General features: G+C 34.3%; 6 protein-coding genes across 8 annotated transcripts in view; 3 read left to right on the top strand and 3 right to left on the bottom strand.

Annotated features, from left to right (window-relative positions):
- Nucleotides 1-7,549, bottom strand: part of LOC106127640 (SUN domain-containing ossification factor) — a 50,365-nt gene extending 42,816 nt beyond the window's left edge. Inside the window, exons 1-2 of the mRNA XM_013325791.1 lie at nt 7,261-7,549; nt 6,954-7,190 (exon numbers count right to left, since the gene is read on the bottom strand). Of these exons, the coding sequence (XP_013181245.1) occupies nt 6,954-7,190; nt 7,261-7,319 (296 nt within the window). The 5' untranslated portion in view covers nt 7,320-7,549. The remainder of the gene's footprint in view (nt 1-6,953; nt 7,191-7,260) is intronic.
- A 450-nt stretch (nt 7,550-7,999) lies between these two features.
- On the top strand, nt 8,000-8,633 carry LOC106127498 (oligosaccharyltransferase complex subunit ostc). Its single transcript, NM_001312344.1, is given in 2 exon segments — nt 8,000-8,157; nt 8,241-8,633. Coding segments are annotated over 2 exon segments (450 nt in total). The 5' UTR covers nt 8,000-8,018; the 3' UTR covers nt 8,552-8,633.
- LOC106127497 (calcium and integrin-binding protein 1-like) lies at nt 8,583-10,557 on the bottom strand. Its single transcript, NM_001312341.1, is given in 5 exon segments — nt 8,583-9,197; nt 9,445-9,646; nt 9,930-10,177; nt 10,344-10,378; nt 10,450-10,557. Coding segments are annotated over 5 exon segments (558 nt in total). The 5' UTR covers nt 10,501-10,557; the 3' UTR covers nt 8,583-9,175.
- Nucleotides 10,558-10,800: 243 nt separating this feature from the next.
- CTL6 (C-type lectin 6) lies at nt 10,801-11,837 on the bottom strand. The gene is made up of 3 exons (XM_013325537.1): nt 11,444-11,837; nt 11,131-11,361; nt 10,801-10,988 (listed from the first exon to the last, which is right to left on the bottom strand). Exons 1-3 carry the CDS (start codon nt 11,835-11,837, stop codon nt 10,801-10,803), a joined length of 813 nt encoding a protein of 270 aa, XP_013180991.1.
- Nucleotides 11,838-12,350: 513 nt separating this feature from the next.
- On the top strand, nt 12,351-14,616 carry LOC106127543 (adenylate kinase isoenzyme 1). Its single transcript, XM_013325641.1, has 5 exons — nt 12,351-12,517; nt 13,023-13,244; nt 13,469-13,627; nt 13,851-13,991; nt 14,305-14,616. Exons 1-5 carry the CDS (start codon nt 12,485-12,487, stop codon nt 14,512-14,514), a joined length of 765 nt encoding a protein of 254 aa, XP_013181095.1. The 5' UTR covers nt 12,351-12,484; the 3' UTR covers nt 14,515-14,616.
- Nucleotides 14,617-15,080: 464 nt separating this feature from the next.
- LOC106127545 (homeobox protein PKNOX2) lies at nt 15,081-18,376 on the top strand. Of its 3 annotated transcripts, none has more exons than XM_013325643.1 (6): nt 15,081-15,340; nt 15,721-15,995; nt 16,216-16,440; nt 16,546-16,739; nt 17,016-17,130; nt 18,042-18,376. In XM_013325643.1, exons 1-6 carry the CDS (start codon nt 15,325-15,327, stop codon nt 18,153-18,155), a joined length of 939 nt encoding a protein of 312 aa, XP_013181097.1. In that variant the 5' UTR covers nt 15,081-15,324; the 3' UTR covers nt 18,156-18,376. The 3 variants fall into 3 exon arrangements, with proteins under 3 accessions (XP_013181097.1, XP_013181098.1, XP_013181099.1); XM_013325644.1 differs by lacking the exon at nt 18,042-18,376 and adding an exon at nt 17,318-17,876; XM_013325645.1 differs by lacking the exon at nt 18,042-18,376 and adding an exon at nt 17,298-17,375.
- Nucleotides 18,377-18,405: the final 29 nt, after the last annotated feature.

Genomic DNA, 18,405 nt, shown 5'->3' with positions numbered 1-18,405 from the left:
TTTGTAATATTCTGTTCATGGGCTTCATTCCCATTTATTAACTTAGCATACAAAAGATCACAAAGATATGTAGTTAACATGCCCGCCTTCACATAAGCATCCGAGTGTGACTTCCATTGGCCAAGCGCAACGGAATAACAAACGAAGTGGCCTAACAAATAACACCGGTTTGCAATCAAAAATTATCTTTGTTACATTGTAACAGATCATACTTTCATAACGAAATAAACCTAAGTAATTTTTTAAAACTTACTAAAATTGCAAGTTGTGAACTGACCTTGCGTTATGCGCCTCCAATTAAAGTGCATTCACTCAAGGAGTTTGTAACAATTTTAAATGTAAACGTCATAATAATTTAAAAAGAAAAAAAATACTCTACATAATAAATAGTACCAAGGTTAATGTAAAACACTTTGCATCTTTTTATATATATATATCCTTTAAATCATATCACATTTAGCAGTTTATTAAACGTATCGCAAACAGAACGCAAAGCGAGTTCTTCAACATTTCTCGAACTAAAGTCGAATTTAGTATTCGAGAATCAATTTGGAAACAATAGTAGGGGTCACATAGTCGACACCTAGGCTCGAGTAGACAGTGAATGACCGATTGCAACAGGCTGGAAGCGATACTCGCACAGCCTCCAAGCGATACCTATAGTCGACAACAACGGAACCAACCCCGCTAGCTTTCATAACTACCGCCCGATATGCCGCCGCCGCACGGACAATATGAGAAGCCAACGGTCTTTATATAACGCGGCATCTTTGAACTCGTATTTGAAATTTCACCGCAAGATTTATATAAACGTAAGAAATAGATCTAATAAATAAATCCAAATATATTAACAGTGCTTGTAACAGTAAAAGTGGTATATGCGAGTAAAGTACTGGACATCTTAATTTATGTAATAGAAATCTGTTTTTATCATTATAGCAATTATGATAAAGTTTGACCTATTTACTATACATAGAGCATCTAAAAGCAGTAAACCTTACAACCTAAACACAGACACTGAATACGTTGTTCCAAGTTTACCTATCTGAATATCGGTGCCCACGATACAGGCATTGCCTAGTGTGGGCATCACTAGATTCCCCAAATTAACCGTAAATGGTAACTTAAGTTTAATTTAATTTCACAGTTATGTGCAATTTTTATGTTGCTTATTGTTTCTTGGTTTAATCTTTGTTACTTTTAATAAAAACATTTCTTACTTTCTTTCTTTCTTTACTCAAAGTAAACACATCGATCGGGCTTCGATAGAATTTATATAACTGTCTCATAAGATAAAAGTAATAGTAGAAGTTTAATTAAACTGCACACCGCGATTTTCTCTTTAACGTAACATTTATTAAATAAATAGGCAATATCAATAAAACGCAGTTATCGCGGGCGGTCGATACATTCAAGGCGACAAAGTATGTCTAAATAATTGCCGCTATCGTTCGAAAGCGAACTTAAATGATTCCAGAGACGTTAATAGTTTTTCATTGATTTGCAACTACTTATATTGGACCATATCTTCGAGAACACTCCACAAACTGATAGAATTATAATACTAAGACCGCAAATATTACGATCAAAATTTATCATGGTATTCCAAGACTATTGTCTATCCTAAATTGTGCATCCAATTTATGTTCTAGCATTCCAAACAGTTCTTTACAAATCAAATACAAAATTAAAAACATATAAAAAAAGACTCGAAATTCAAAAAACTTAATGCATCTGTAACGATTCGTCTTTTATGTTGTCGTTTATTTGCATATAAAATTAATTTGTTTTCTTATCTTAATACCCCTTTTATTAGGTGGCAAGGCCATAATTTAACAAATAAAATGTTTAAGAGGTATCTCAATGAACATTTAGTGATAATTATCAAATAAAAAAATATATTTCATTTAGTTGTTGCTATGGTTACAACTTTAAAAGTTATTAGGTAAAGTACTGACGTCATAAATTATTGTATTGAAAATTAAATTATTACTAAATTATTATTAACATTTTGTTTTCACACATTCTTAAAGGGATGTCAAAACGTTTTAGTAACGTGTTAAAACTTAACCAAAAAGAAAGAACCGATTTATTTAAGCCATCGTAATTTAAAACGTCTTTCGCAAACATATTAAACAAACATAGTAATAAAATACAACAATTTCGTGAATACTGTGCGTTGCCAAAGAGACTCACGTCATACGACTAATATCGAATGACATTTGGTGGGCACTTTCATACGTCACGTGACACACAACTGTGGGCTCCGATTGATAAGATACGACAGAACAAATTCGACACGAACTTATGAATTTTAATGTCGAAGATAATAGTTACTTTTCATAAATAGTACCTAAATTATGGATAGGTTGAATAAGAACCTTTTAAGTAACTAACGACTAACAACTTATTACTTTTCTTTTATATATTTTTATTAAATTGTAAATGGCCGTTAAAAAGATTTTATAAGTAAAGTTTTTTCTCGTAAAACAATATTTAATTTTTATAAAGAAAACTTTTCAGCCAGCAATACATTGAACAACTACGATTTTTCTAGTATAGCTTTAATATAAATATTTTTATTATAAATTCGAATCGCTTCGTTATCGTCTCGGAGTCTTCCATGCCAGTGCTATTTATACTCAAACGTATTGAAGGTGCAACTTTATAATAGTGCGTTATTGTTTCAATCATGTACAATAAATGCATTATAAAATATTTTGTAATGATTTAAAAGTAAACGCTGTATAATCAAAGTAAATATAAACATAGTAAAAAAATAAATTAATAAATGCTGGTGTTTAATCATTTTGTATTTATGCATATATTTATTTTAGTAAAATTAAATAAATGTACAACAAGGTAATAAATTTCGTCAATTTTCCACATTCAGCATTGTCAAGGTGACGGTCGTTTGTTGATAAATGTATAGTTACATATTGACACAAACGCCACGTGTTACCACAACGCGACGTCAGCTCTTGATGTATAAACAAAGTCTACTTACGAAGCATATTTTGTTTGCGTATTACGAGCACGCAAACATACGTAATTTTAATATTAAAATTTGTCTTTAATAATGGAAAACTAAACTTATTTCTATAGTTCAAAGTTGAAAAATTAATTTAAACAACAAATTTTGCGTCGCGCGACAATATTATGGTTACAACAACCAGGTCATTATCAAGCGGCACTAGACTCATAATCTAAATTAAAAATCCTATAATCTACTTTCTCCGGCCACTAAAATACCCATCGCTATAAAGGTGTGATCACACGTGCATTACAAGAAAGTGCAGTCAAAAGCGAAAACATACAAAGCGTTGCAGAAAGATCGGCAGATTGTAAGTCTCGGGTCGTAGGGTCGCTTCGGATCGTGATCGCACACGTATTGTCTCTAAATGGTCTAATAAGGTATAGCAGGCATCGGTAATGGAGCAACGGCTTACGACCAGATAACTCGACCGCCAGACTCTTACGTAAAAGTACAGTCGCCATCACAACTGATTCTTTGAATCTTAAAAAAAAATAGGACAGTCAAGACCACTTATTTCCGTAGGTGAAATGCCATTAAACGCGCATAATGCAATTAGGTCGAAAACTCGTCTTAGGAACATACTTATATGTCATATAGCCCTTATGATGAAAGTTCCATCCCGAATTAAATTCTTTGACTGTACATCAAATAAACGTATTCTGTGCGACTGTACAGTGAGGGTCACACGAGTACAATTCACGTAGTCGCCGCGACCTCTACACTTTGTATTTGTCATTTCCATATACGTTTGAAGCTCATGTTCCGAATGGCTTGTTTTCATTGTACTCGCATTGTGAAAATGAAGATGTCCCTACAAATATTGAATGGACCTTAAAGGACTACCAATAAAAACGAGTTAGTACACAACTGAATAAAAAGGACGTCATATTTTAAACGAAATAATGCATTTATATGACCATGTTTTAGACATAAAGTTAATCAAAAGATTTTTAATTAAAGCAACTCGACTACGACGTTATAGTTTTATAAAAAAGAAAAAAATATATGACTTTTTGTAATAACGACAATAATAACAAAATTGAAAGTCTTATAGCTTGGTAAATACAGCCTCAGACATGTAATTAATGTTGTTTAAAAACATTTAAAAGAACCTAGTTAAATAAGTTTGAGTTAAAATAATAAATGAAACATGTCTACTTGATGTTGACATTCTAAGATATCGATGTTTTGGCACAGAAATCGATTTTCCGCGACAATGCGGTAAAGAAATTATGTTATTAAAAAAATTGATTTTAATAATCAAATTGAGACTTCGAGGATATTTTTACATCCTATGTTTTTTTTATGTTACACAACGCATTTGAAATTAGAAAAACAAATAATTTATAGTTCACTTTAATTTAAAGATGTAACAGTAGATTAAAGAAATCATTGAAAAAAACATCATAACACCATGGAAAAAAAATTCTACTACTAATCCATTTACTAATTCTAGGAACAGACGATAATTATAATCGTAATATAGAGAACGCTATATTTAGACTCGGTTTACTTTCGTTTTCAAACAACGTGGTTAAGTTTCGCTGGAGGTTGGGCACGTTTTTGTCGATACAATCGTAAAGAAATAACACTTGAACCAGTGGCGAGGGGCTGGGGCACCTGAGTCACGATGGCGCTTACTAAATTTACGAGAAATTTTTCTTGTTTCTTTAATGTTTGATATTATTGATATTTCACCCATTGAAATGATAAAAACTACACAATGTTTAAGGCTTATATGTAAACGTCCACTAATTATTCCATATCAATAGGTCTCGTCACAAATGGCGCGGCAATGAATAGTAATCGTGTTTACGCAAATACGTCGAAAACAATGAGCTATTATTACAATGAAAAAACGTTACTCGCGCATTGTGAGGGAAAAAGTTGATAGAAAAGACAATTTTAAAGACAAAATTAAGTCTGTAATAACTAAACGTCAGTCTATCGTGACTGTCGAATCGCCAACAGTATTAGGCTTATCGCGAATTTGTGACTAGAGGCACATGGCCTCTTATCTTATAAAAATATTTTCTTTACCTAAATCTTATGTCATGATTAGGCAAAAACTAGTCACGTAAGGTTAATTAGTATCTCTATAGACGATTTATAATTTCTAATTTCTAACTTTTAAATACCATTGACTTTAACAATGTTTACACTAGTATTAAAATTAAAAAAATACGATTGTTAAAATCCGTTAATTACAGACCAAGTACGTAACTAAAATATGCAATTCACTCATCAAAATTATTCCTGCATAGCAAAGAATTGTTATCAAAGAGTTGAATGTCCTAGTAGTTACAGTGACACAGTTTTAGTAACAACGTGTCAAATATCCCATAGTCACGTGACACTGTTGTATGCGACGCATTCCTAACATACGAAAGCAAATGCTTGCCAAAAAAAATCTATGTTGCTATGCCAGTGGAACGAAAAAAAAAATAGACTCATGAACGACTACATTTTCACAAGGACATTGTTCTTTATTTATTTTAAAATTAACGTTGGACTTATTAATAGTAATTTACGGATCTTTATGACACACTATGCGCGACGATAGAAATAAAAAAAAATCATCAAATACTGACATGCCCACCGTAACATATGACGTCAAGGCGCCGCAAGTAACGGGACGTCGCCCGCTGTCATGTTGCCAACTGTAACGGATGATGACATATCACTTGCAACATACGCCAATGTTGGAATGTTGGCGTATGTGGTACTACATAATAAACGGCAATCATCAATTAGCGGAATTAGTTTATCAAACACTTATGAATGATTAGCATCTAGTTATTACGGTTCATGTTAATAAACTACCAATTATTGTTGTAATGTAGGTTAATAAGATTTCCTGTACATCAATTACGAACTGTACTGGAACCTTAACATTTTCAAGAAACCAAGAATTTTGATACTAATAATAAAATAATTATTTCCTTTCTTTTGTCATTTTTTTTCGTATTGTCATTGTTGCCCAAAGGACGGAGAATGACAAGAACTTGATATTTTTTGTTTTTATTAGCATTTGGTATGTTCGTGACAATCCAGGTTGAGGAAACAATTCACAAAGAGAGAGAGATGTTTTGTCACACCTGTGGTACTTATTTAGACTTTAAATGTACCACATGATAGAAAATAGTTTGTGGAACATATTTTCTCCGATCAAATTCTTGTAATAATGTATGTTATATCAAAATTAAATTTTATAGATAAATAAGTAACATGTATCTTTCTTGTTATCTAAAAAATATGTAAATAAATAAAAGTAAAACTTTACAAATATTATCCACAAAAAGGTCCATGAAGGTAGACATTAAAGGAGGAAATATAACAAAATCATAAATATTAAATGTTGTCCAAATATTTTTATAGGAAGTAAGTTATATCAAGGCTATTATTTTTAGAGCAATAACAAGTGATAATAATATAAGTTGCAGAGTCATTGACTGGCTGGTAAAACTTTTACATATATGTTGTAATTACTGATTGACATTGCATAAGAAATATTTCCTATCTTTTGTCAAAAATAAAAAATGTTTAACTTAAATTCAGTAATGAGGTTCTGACACAAACAATAGAATGCATTCTATTATTTTACATTTGAATATAAATTCTCATTATATACCAAAGTCCAAGTCTAGTTTATTGCGTGGAAACAAACCTTTTAACAGCAAACACAGTGAATACTTCTCAGATTATAATATAACAAGATTTACATAATCCAAGTGCTTATTGTTTAAATATAGAATGTACACACATGTACATAATAATTAAAACAAGTGTCTTAATTACGATTAGATCAAAAGATAAATTTTAATAAAGATGCTGGCCAGTTAACAATAAAAAGAAATCAACTTCTGTAGGCAAATTCCTCTCACTTTCTCTAATTAAAATATCAAATTAAACTCACCCATCAGTTGTCACAGAGTTCACTGACAGCGTTTCAGCAAATATCATCTCTTGCTGCTGTAGGTCTTTTTTCTTTTTATTATCTGGTTCATAAGTAGTGGTCTCAGGCAGGATTTCTGGAATTTCATCCTTTTCTATAGATGACACCTTCTGACTGACGTTACTAAGCCCTGAGAGGTCCACGTTATCGCCCTCTCCTTGTAGAGCCTCCGAAACCACAAGGATGAAGAGGGCACAGCTGAAAAAAAATATTCATTAATCCTGACTTTATTAAATAAATTAACTGAATGTGTAATTCATTACCGTACCTCGATAGAACTGAAATGGTCAGTAACGACGTGTAAATAATACACAAACCACCCTTCATCGTAAAATTACTGAAAAATCCACAGTCCAGTTCATTTTGTGTGCAATTTTAACACATTCTCACATAGCTTTGGTAAACATATTCAACACTGTAATTCAATTCACTGACATCACAAACACAAAATATACATTGTTTTGTATTTTTAAACAATAACGGAAAGCCACCATTTAGTTACATTAAAATGAAATAAAATAAACTTGGACAACGAACGATTTCGTTGAAACGTATAAATTTGACAGTTGCCAAATTCCCAAGATTTTTTCATTCATTTACAAATTCAAGTATCGAGTTATAACGCTATTGGTGCATACGATGAAAAATAATTGATTAGGGAATCTCCTCCAATAGTAATATAACATTTAACGTTCATGATGGATCTTGATTGGTTATTTTTTGATACACTAATTGACGTTCCATTTTACGACATTGTGTGTCTGGAAATTGTTGATTTTTATTTAAAACAAATTTAAAGTTTTAAATTAATTACAGAAGCGACGGAAGGAGTAGTTTTATTTATGTAAGCAAACCACTTTTTATTTTATTTTCCGACTTTCGAACTGAATATTTTTCAATTTGCCTTGCTTAAGTTCCACATTTCCATTACTCGAACTTGAAACGTCATCTACGTCAACACAATTGGCGTTTTAAGTTTAAATAATTTGTCTTGTGCCTAAATCGATTGCTCCTTCAAAAAATAAAATGGAAACATTATTTGCGTTACCGTTTACAGTACTCGAAATACCTAATATAAAGATAAAGAAGCCGATATGGCTGCAACCGCCATCTGCCATGACTACCTTCTCGTTGGTGCTTTTATCATACTTTTTGGTGACAGGAGGTTAGATGTTTTATCTGATATTATTCTTATTAGACTTTATTGTATCTGATTGGAAGTATATGTGAAATTTATTAATGTTTTAGGTATAATATACGATGTCATAGTGGAACCACCAAGCGTAGGATCTACAACTGACGAACACGGCCATAGCCGGCCGGTAGCCTTTATGCCTAACAGAGTCAATGGCCAGTATATAATGGAAGGTTTAGCATCAAGCTTCTTGTTTTCCCTAGGCGGCCTTGGCTTTATAATATTGGATAGAACACACAATCCATCTACACCAAAATTGAACAGAATCTTGCTCATATCTGTGGCCTTCCTTTGTATTTTGGTATCATTTTTCACTACTTGGATATTTATGAGAATGAAACTACCAGGTTATTTACAAAACTGAGCATTTATTTCTAAGTATAATCAAGAAACATGTAAGGATGTCACTTTTTATTAAGTTGAATAAATATTTTTATACTAATAAATGTAGTGTTTTATTAATTTCCCCATTTTATGAACATGTTTAATGTGGTGTTAATAATTAAAAATTAATATTTCATTGGTAAAACATTTAATTATCAAATTACAATTTTAATATACTCAACACATTTAACCAAAAATCTTTTTATACTTGTAAATAAGATCAGTCATGAGATTCAGTAATATAAAAAAAATACATTGAATAAATTAAAAAAAAACACAAAAATACAAACCATTTAAGAAAAGAAGTGCATGTTGGAAGTCTTAACTTTAAAATTATAAGCAAATATGCTTAATATTTGGGAGAAAATTTATAAAAATTACACTGAAACATTTGAACATTTTTTAAAACATTCACTAAAAATTTTTTACATCCTCTCTTACATCTAGATAATATGTTATTTTATCAACATTAGTGAAACACATTGTACCAAAGAGTATTTTTCCTTTAGCTACACATTCATAAATAATACACTATTAAATTATCTAATGAGATTAACTTAATGTATGAAATGTGTCTTTGTATTCCTTAAATATGAGTATTCTTTCACAGTCTTATACGGAATGAGCTGAAAAATAAAGAAATGTATCATTAATTTCATCATCATCATCAGCCTTTGTCTACACATATTCTAAATAGAGATATGGATAATCAACGGAAATATTCTATACTGAGTACCAAAACTTCAATAGGCCCTGGTCTCACTGACTCAAGGTCCATTAGTTTCCAATTTGGAAATAACAATTTATCCATAACATGCAAACCCACAATGGATTAATACTTTGCCTTATTACTTTTCGTCATGTAATACTTACTGACAGAAATCTGAGCTCTTGTCAATGATATGCTCAAATTCTGCAAAAGATAGAGCCCCATCATCATCAAGGTCAGCTTCTTCTAGCACATTCTGGACCAGTTGTTGGATTTCAGAGTCACTCAGCTTGTGTTCCGGTCCACAGAGACGTTTGATGACTTCACGTAGATCAGACACTCCGATCATGTCATCACCATCAAAGTCTACAGTAAATTAAATGAGTTTTTTTAATATTTACTCTTATGAGATTACTTAGCTACTTATATCTGTCACTTGAGTTTTATGTTGAGCATGAGATTACTCCTGTTATGACAATGACCAGATTTATAAAGTATTTTAATATCTAAGTACTCAGTTATACAACTGAATGCTGTGCCAAAGCCCAAATTTGTAGCTGTAGTTACCATAAAACAATAAACGTTGTAGGATAGTATAGGACTCTCTTCACACACCTTGATTATTAATGCTTGCCAGACTATCACTTACCAAATATCCTGAAAGCATGTTCAGCTTTGACTGCTTTTGGAGCTGTTTCACTGAACACTGACATCATGTCAAGGAAATCTTCAAATGTACAGTCACCGTCATTGCTTGAACTGAACACTTTACATATTCTATCTCTAAATGGATTAACTCTCAGCTCCGGATATTGTAGAATTTTTGCCATTGGTAATTTAGCATTTTTATTATGTCCAACTTTTTCTGGGGCTAAAGCTTTAAATTTTTGATGAGCACTGTTAAACAAATAACACGTTTTAGTTAAATGTACTTACAATGTTTTGTTAATTAAAAAAATCATTGACTAAGGCATAAATGAGCGGCAGTATTACGAACTAGGATAAACATTTTTAATTTAATATTTTATGTGACATTATTTAAAATTTTGTTTTTAATACTCACTACAACACTTCCTTTTTAGTAAAATATGTCAGATCCTAAAACAAATATATTCCGATTAGTCCGACGTAGACTGTTGCTTAAATTTACACAGACAAAATTTACTTACTTCGTAATCTTGAAGTTCTTCCTCTGAAAACTGACTCTTTCCTTGTCCCATACTTATTTTATAATTTGTTTTTAATTAAATAAGTATGAAGAATCTATTTCAGAGAGATATCCAATCCAATAAGGTAAATAAAAATAAACAATTACAAAGTCAAATTGACAGATGACATTCAGTGCTGCCATACCGTGTTGTCTCAGATAATAAATCTTATATATAGATTATAGAAAAAAGAATTAAAAAAAAACAATGTACTATTTAAATAAAATATTTTCAATTTTGTATGTATTATACCAAATGTACTCGGAGAATAAAAATCGTCACCTTTTTTTGAAGGTTAAACCAATGCTCTTATTACGTTATGCTTAAATACGATTTTACATTTTTTTTAGGAATAAGTTCACATAGAGCTTCCAGTTGTTCTTCACAAGACACAGATCTCCAAGTGCGATATCTGGTGATTGTTACACAGTCTGCTTTCCCCCGTTTTCTTGGATGACCAGGAGCCCATGCACGATAAGATGTACATTCAAGTAAATCACCTACGAATTAACAAAAAAATAATGTTATTAAGAAAGAATATACCATTCTGATAATTACGTTACAGTTAGACGCCTTTCAATTTATTAATAAGAATAGTTTAATAACTAATCTTTTAGTATTTCGCATCAGTAATGTGTTTACCATTTGAAGCAATAAAGTCGCTGGTATTGTCTCGTTTTAAGTTTATGAATGCCTCTTCTGAGCCAACATCTGCTAACAGTTTAGCCATAGCGTTTGTTTTTGCTTCAGAAGTGATATCAGCTAAAACACTGCTCTTATTGCGGCACTCGTCTATCGCTTCTGAATAAGTCCTTTTATTCGAGAAGAAATAGAACAAGCCCAATGAAGGAACACATATTGAGTTTACTGTTACTGAAAGATAAAATAAAAACAAATATTAACGTGTGTTTCCATTGTAAAAAGTAATTTTTTGTTGCCAAATTTTAATACTCACATGAAAGATTTCCAAATAAGCTATAATAGTCATATCTAGAATCATTGGTCAATGACAAACCTGTAGATATTTCTGCGCACTGTAACACTTCACAAGTATACTCTAAACCCACTCCACCTATTTGTGGGCTAAAGTTAAAAGATAAACCTCTTTGCTCTCGAGCAAAACGCTTACAGCTCGATAACTTAGCAAAATTAGCTCTAAATGATATACCTAACTTAGATCTGTGACATTTTTTTACTAGATAATATTCTTGATTAACTTGAGGCTCATCATTTGAACATTTAGCGATGGCTTGAACACTACTAAATGTAATGCAAGTAATGATTAAAAGTAACATTTTAAATACTTTTATTACAGTTATATCAGATTTTTCTTTCAACATGTCACCCATGATATATGAAGGTAGAATGATAGAGGGGACCTGCACTGACGGAAGTTGAGTTATGATTGGACAACATAATTACATTTGTAAAGTTGACTGTCATGTGATGGTCATGGGAATATTTTTGTAAAGCAAATAATGTTTGTTACTTATTATCTTTGTCCCTCGGTCTGTGAATGTAAAACAAAACAGGAGAAAGAGGCAGTTCGATCCCCTTTTGTGCAGTAGGATCTATAACATTTGCGTTGCGCGCACTTTTTCCACTGACAAAATGATAGCGCGGCCCAAAGTCCTACGACAAACAGCTAAAATATTATCAGGCGCAAAGCGCTCAAGTTATATTTTTATTAAATATCTTAAAAAGCTTAATAGGTGACTATTGCTTGATGATTAATACTTAGAAAGTTTGTACTATGTTTCGGTAGCTAAAAAAAATTAAATACAAAAGTCTTTTCGCATTAAAAAAGTATTGTTAACGAATACTGACCGAATGTACGCCCGATTGATGGTCGTCAAAATGAATGTCACAAATCTAGACGTGCTTGTTTCAAAACGAGATTCATGTATTTAGATATGTCATTTTAATTCGTTAAAAAACTTTATTGTTTGTAATTATTTACAAATCGACGCAAGTTAATTAGTGGTTCAAGTTCAATATGGGTTGTTTTTATTCGAGGAAAATGATAGAGGTTGGTTGCGAACTGTCTTGAAAATACCTGAGAAGACAGTGATAAAACTAATAGAACAGACGTCTGATGTTTTGACAATATCACTTTCTCCATTACGTTTAACTATAAGAATAATGTTAGAACTTTAAAAGAAATAATAAAGTAAATTATCTACCTTAACACAACTGTTAAGTTTGATACTGATTATTCATACATTATAAAATCTGTAGCCAAAGAAATTACAAATATAGTAAGTGTTTACAATAAGCCGTCTAGAGTTGAAGCAGTAATCATAATACGACGTCTACATTAGAGGGAAGCTTTAAATTAAGGCCTTCACAAACGTTATACTTATTTTTAAGGATAGTATTTCTTTGTTACTAAACGCAACTAAATATATCCCTAAAAATACATTATGACCTAACTTTGTCTCAGGAACTACATCTATTACAACAAGACAAACTTAGTGGCTTAATCCTAAATCATAATATTATAAGGTTATCTTTGCAATTTTTATTCGTCGAAGGAGGACACAGTGTACGACATGTCGCCGATCCGCCATCTACCGGTGATCTTCGTAAACGGTGTGCCAGGCGCAGGCAACCAGACAGTCGCGCAGACCATCTCCAGCATCACCGGCTACGTAATGATCCGGCCAGGCGAACTGGTCCGGACCGAGGCCGACATGGACACGGCACGGGGACGACTCATCGCAGATAAATTACAGGCACAAGAAGAAATTCCGGAAGTACGTTTTTAATGTTAACACCGTTATAAATTCTTGGATATTGTGTAAGACTTTGGAAAATAACATAAATCATTTGTAAGATAAAATCACTTCGCTCGATCTTGTGAAAACAGTTTCGAACGTTAAACTTTTGATCTTTTTTGTTTTCTAGCATACTTAATTATTTTCAATCCAGTTGGACTCGTGCCGCAAATATATTTTAATGTGATGTCTTTTATTAACAGCAATTAATAGTGGATTTGATAAAAGAAGCGATGCTGTCGCAGCAGGATGCCAAGGGCTACATACTCGTCGGCTTCCCAAAGAACCCGCGGATGTCAAACATATTCAACAGTCAGGTCAAATGGCCAGAAAAAATCGTCGCACTCCAGGTTGATAATGAGGTAGTTGACGTTTTCTTATTTTAAAGAATAGCAATTAAAGAAACATAGTAAATGATGAAACGAAGCGTAGCCTTTTGATAAGTGGAAAAAGAGCAAGAACTCAAAGCTTTAGCTGTTGTAGGACAAATGCTAGCTTCCTAGAAGACAAAGGTTGGCTTTACGTAGTCGCTGGAATCTCTAGTACGCACCCGTGAGCTTTGTCAGTCACTGTATATTATATCAGGTGGCAGCGACTAGGCTACAGAACAAGTTGTCGGAGCTTGGCAGGCCCGAGTCCGAGATCAACGCGGCACGCGACATCGTGCGTGACGCCGCTCACAAAGTCAAGAATGTGCACAAACGATTCGGAGGACACGTTATAACGGTACAGTGTCATAGCCTACTAGAATAGCCGTATGTATTAATGGTACTGCCCACGAGCAGAAGATAGGAGCCTAGCTCTTTGGCTATAACAACTGGAATAATTAAAAACTGCCAATAATTTTGGGACGCAAAGTTTGAGCTGATAAATATTACTATTAAATTAGAGTAGTAAATAGATTTAAACATAGACGTTGATTGTTTACTTTACTTGTATACTGTATTTAGACTTCTCCAGATCAATATAAAACATATTTTGGTATTCAAAGATATTTTAGTAATCCCGTTACCTGAAACGTTCTGATATGTTCATACAGTTGGACAGCAGTGGGAATCCGAAAGCGTTGGCGTCAACCCTCAAGGAGATCCTTTCAGATACGATAGAGCAGAGTCACAATAGATCAGAAGAGAGCCCGCCCTGCGCCCTCTCCGCGCCCGCCGTTCACTACCAGCCGCCCCACGCACCGCACGCGCCCCACTCGCCCATCCCAGTCACCGTACACGAAGATAAAGAAGTGGCCCATTGATGCACTACCTTGTGCTTGTGTTTTTGGATATTGTATACGCATATTATAAATAGCTTTTGTTTTATGGTGGTCTTATTAAACTAGCCAGTATTGAATTAAATATTTATGTATTTTCATTAATTAATGCTAACGGCGCGAACAAAACAGCATACCGCATTCTTGTGGATGGTAAGATTTCAAAGTGTGCAAATATTAGCAGATTCGAGCAGTATTTTTTTTAAACCATTCCAAAGGCGAAACTTAAAAGCTTGTGTTAGGTAAGTAATGGATTTTGCGAAGTTACAACCCAGGAACGGGAGTGCGGACTGTTGCTGGAATATTCTTAAACAAAACAAACTAGGAAAAATATTTTTCGGCAGCGATTTTTATGTCACAATCTCGGATAGTTCTAAACAGCCTGAATACCTCACAAATTGTAACAAAATATTTTAAATTAAAAAAATTAAACTACAACCTCTTTGTTTCTTTCTTTTATATAAATACTGGCGTTGCATAATTAGCCGGCAACAGAAGTTTTATATTTTTCAAAATTTCAAAATCGGCTTCACCATGACAATTGACAGTGCATGTCGTTGTCGATTGTCACAAAAGCGCATCGTTTTATAAAACAAAAATAATCGTTCATTGTTGGTCGGACGGCCCAGGATCACATGTCGGAAGACGACACTGACGATTTCAGACATTTCTTCTGTCTAAGAACGACAGAATAAATTCCTCCTGTCTAAGAGCGGCTTGTGTCAACGCGGCGCGGGAATCTAACTGGCAAGGCTGGACAACATCAGCAACCTGCGCAAGTCCGTCATCAAAGTTATGAAGATCAAATTGCGTTAGTATTTGCTTTTATTTATCGACTAAGCGGTACAAGGAATACATGACTTGCGTTAGAATATAAACATGCAACAATATTGCGCGAAATAGTGACTTTGGATGAAGTTACTTTTTCAAAGTTTTGCATAAGCCCGTCACTAAGAAATGAATACTATTGCGAGTTTCAACAAGCATTATTTAGAAAGTGTATACTCAAATAATATTTTGTTTGTTAATATTATCTTTATAAGTGAAAAGCAGTAAATACGGGACATTTATATAAAGATGGAAGTTAAAATTTGTTGTAAGAATCGTCAAGTATTTGCATACAGGATTAGTAGAGGTATTTCTTTGTCAATAAAGTATACATAAAATAAGTTTTACGTTCAATTGTTATAGCGCGCGATCGCTTTCCGTCAACATCATCGACTGACGAGAACGAAAGCGGCACGGAGTGGGAGGCGGAGGCGGGGCTGCGGCCGCCCATGCTGCAGGCGCGCCTGCCGCCACCGCAAGCTGTCGTGGTGGGCTCGGTGCGCAAACGACGCGGCAACCTACCCAAGCACTCGGTCAAGATACTCAAGCGCTGGCTCTACGACCACCGTTACAACGCATACCCCAGCGACGCGGAGAAACTGGCTCTCAGTCAGGAGGCCAACTTGACCGTCCTGCAGGTTGCTCTAATGTTTTGCTTTTTATTACTTTACTATCGCCTGTATTTTTACTTCCTTTATTGACGCTGCATACTAATGATTTTGTTTGAAAAACAATTTCTTCATAATACGTATGCTTACAGGAAATTCTAGATCAATGTCACAATGTATTATGGCATTAGATGTGTCATTTATTTTGTAATAAATTATAGAACTTAAGATGTTCCTGCTGTCTTCTTAGGTTTGCAATTGGTTTATAAATGCGCGGCGACGCATTCTGCCCGAAATGATCCGGCGGGAGGGGCACGATCCGGTACACTACACGATCTCGCGGCGCGGGCGCAAGCAGCCACCCGGCGCCGCCCTAGGAGCACTAGGCGCGCTCGGCCTGCCTGCCTCGGGCTCCGGCCTCGGTCTCGCGCCCGCCAACGTCACTGTCGCCGCTTGGGGTGGCGTAGAAGTTGAGGTACAAACACATTTTGTACACGAAAGCGATCGTACAATCGATTTATCTCGTATTCCACAAATATAAAACCTGAAAATGCTTTTCATTTATATCCAAATATGTTAGAACGTGGTGGATAACAGCCGCGGACACGATTACGGCGACGGTCTGCTGGTGTATCGCAGCGATGCGCTGGGTGACGCGGAGGAAGGGTATTCGAGCGCCGTCAGCGAGGAGGAGGTCAAGTATGACCCCTCCGTGTGGCAGTCCGTCATCCGCTACGGACCCGACGACAGGGACTTGCATCCCGCTATTAGAGGGTAACGTATTTCCAAATATTTTTTCAAAATTCAATGGATTTAATTATATTGGTTCTTTGGCTCATAATGTATCTAGTGCCAGTCTTCAAGCTTCTAACATAAACGTTACAGAATTCGATAATTGTATAGTATTCTTATGATACTTACAAATTAGTTCATTAATTTTTGTCATGTACTTCCAAGTGTAAAATCATTCAAAAAACGGACATCATCGAAAGAGTCAAACAGGAATAAATGTTTACGACAAATTAAAAACAATCGTAGTTTTGTAAATAGATCTGGTGGAGTGGTGACGATGAGCTCGACCCAACTGGTGGAGGGCGAGGTTGAGAATGATGGTGACGGTTGGGCCCCGCAGATGCCGCGACTGCACCAGCCGATGCATACACAGGTGATGCAACCAAACATAACATACAGGTGATAGCACTAAAGATAACAACTAATCTCCAATAATTTGGTGGATTGGAAATTCAGGAAAATTATTTGGCTCATCATATAAATGTGGTGGCGTGTACGAACTATTAATGTCTTTAAATGGTTTGTTAAAAATATTTGTAGCTTATTTGTTGGGGGCGCAGGTGAGCCCGCCGCCGCCAGTCGCCATGGAACTCGAGGTGGCCACCACGGACATGTGGTGCCACAACAACAGGACCGACACATGAACACAATGTTCATCGCAACAACCATGATCCACACCCACTATGTTGTCTATGTACAGTAGACAATGTATTCAGCACCTATCAGAAGACTTAAGTTATTAAAATTAAGGATATTAAATAATTTAGATTAGCTACAAAAATGGTAGCAAGAAAGTACGTTTTGAACACTTTCGAGTCTGATAATAAGACGGCGTTTAAAAATAAAACTGCGCTAATGCTCACCATTTTGTTAGGTCTGTTGTGGGTACTTTCAATACGCACGGTTATTTCTTGATATTCGATACCATGGAATTAATAAATAGTGTTCAAATTATTACAATCTGTTGGCGAGGTCGGTATTAAATTAAATATTATAAATATTGAACATGAAACCAATTTAAACTAGACTAGTTTCTATTAAGAAGAATATACCGTAATTTTTATCTTAGTTTGAGGATCTTATTCAGTTGTCTATTGCAGAATAAATTTTGTTTTTAAACAGATTGTTTTCTTTCCGTACTGTTTTAATGCCGGCGTCACCTGACAGTTTGAATGGTTCCATAGATTATATTTGACAGATTCAATTTAGTGTTGCCATAAACAACTTGTTTGTAAGTTAACAATTTACTTGTCGCAATAAATTAAAGTGGAACCATTACTGCAGGTGGTGCCGGCAAATTCGGAGCTTGAGAGGGACAAGTTTAAATGCCTGTACCTCTTAGTAGAAACGGCGGTCGCCGTGCGCCAGAGGGAGAAGCAACAAGTGGACCTACACTAAATGTCATCTGCAAAAGGGGGAATTTCACTACACAAAAGTATTCTTTGTTTTAATGATAGACGGCATCCAATCGAAGTGGATTCGGACCGATTTTATTTAAAAGTGCCGTCGCATTAACAGTATTTGTATAGTGAAAATCACCCGAAACTTTTTGAATTCCCTTATAACTTGTAAGACGTAATATTTGGTATGTTAGAGAAAAGCAAAGCATAGAATTTAAGCAAACCTCTAAGAATTGTTGTAAGCTTTT

The sequence above is a fragment of the Papilio xuthus genome, unplaced genomic scaffold (genome assembly GCF_000836235.2).
Source record: "Papilio xuthus unplaced genomic scaffold, Pxut_1.1 DF824655.1, whole genome shotgun sequence".
In the NCBI taxonomy this organism is placed as follows: domain Eukaryota; kingdom Metazoa; phylum Arthropoda; class Insecta; order Lepidoptera; family Papilionidae; genus Papilio; species Papilio xuthus.
This window is presented reverse-complemented; position numbering and strand designations above follow the sequence as displayed.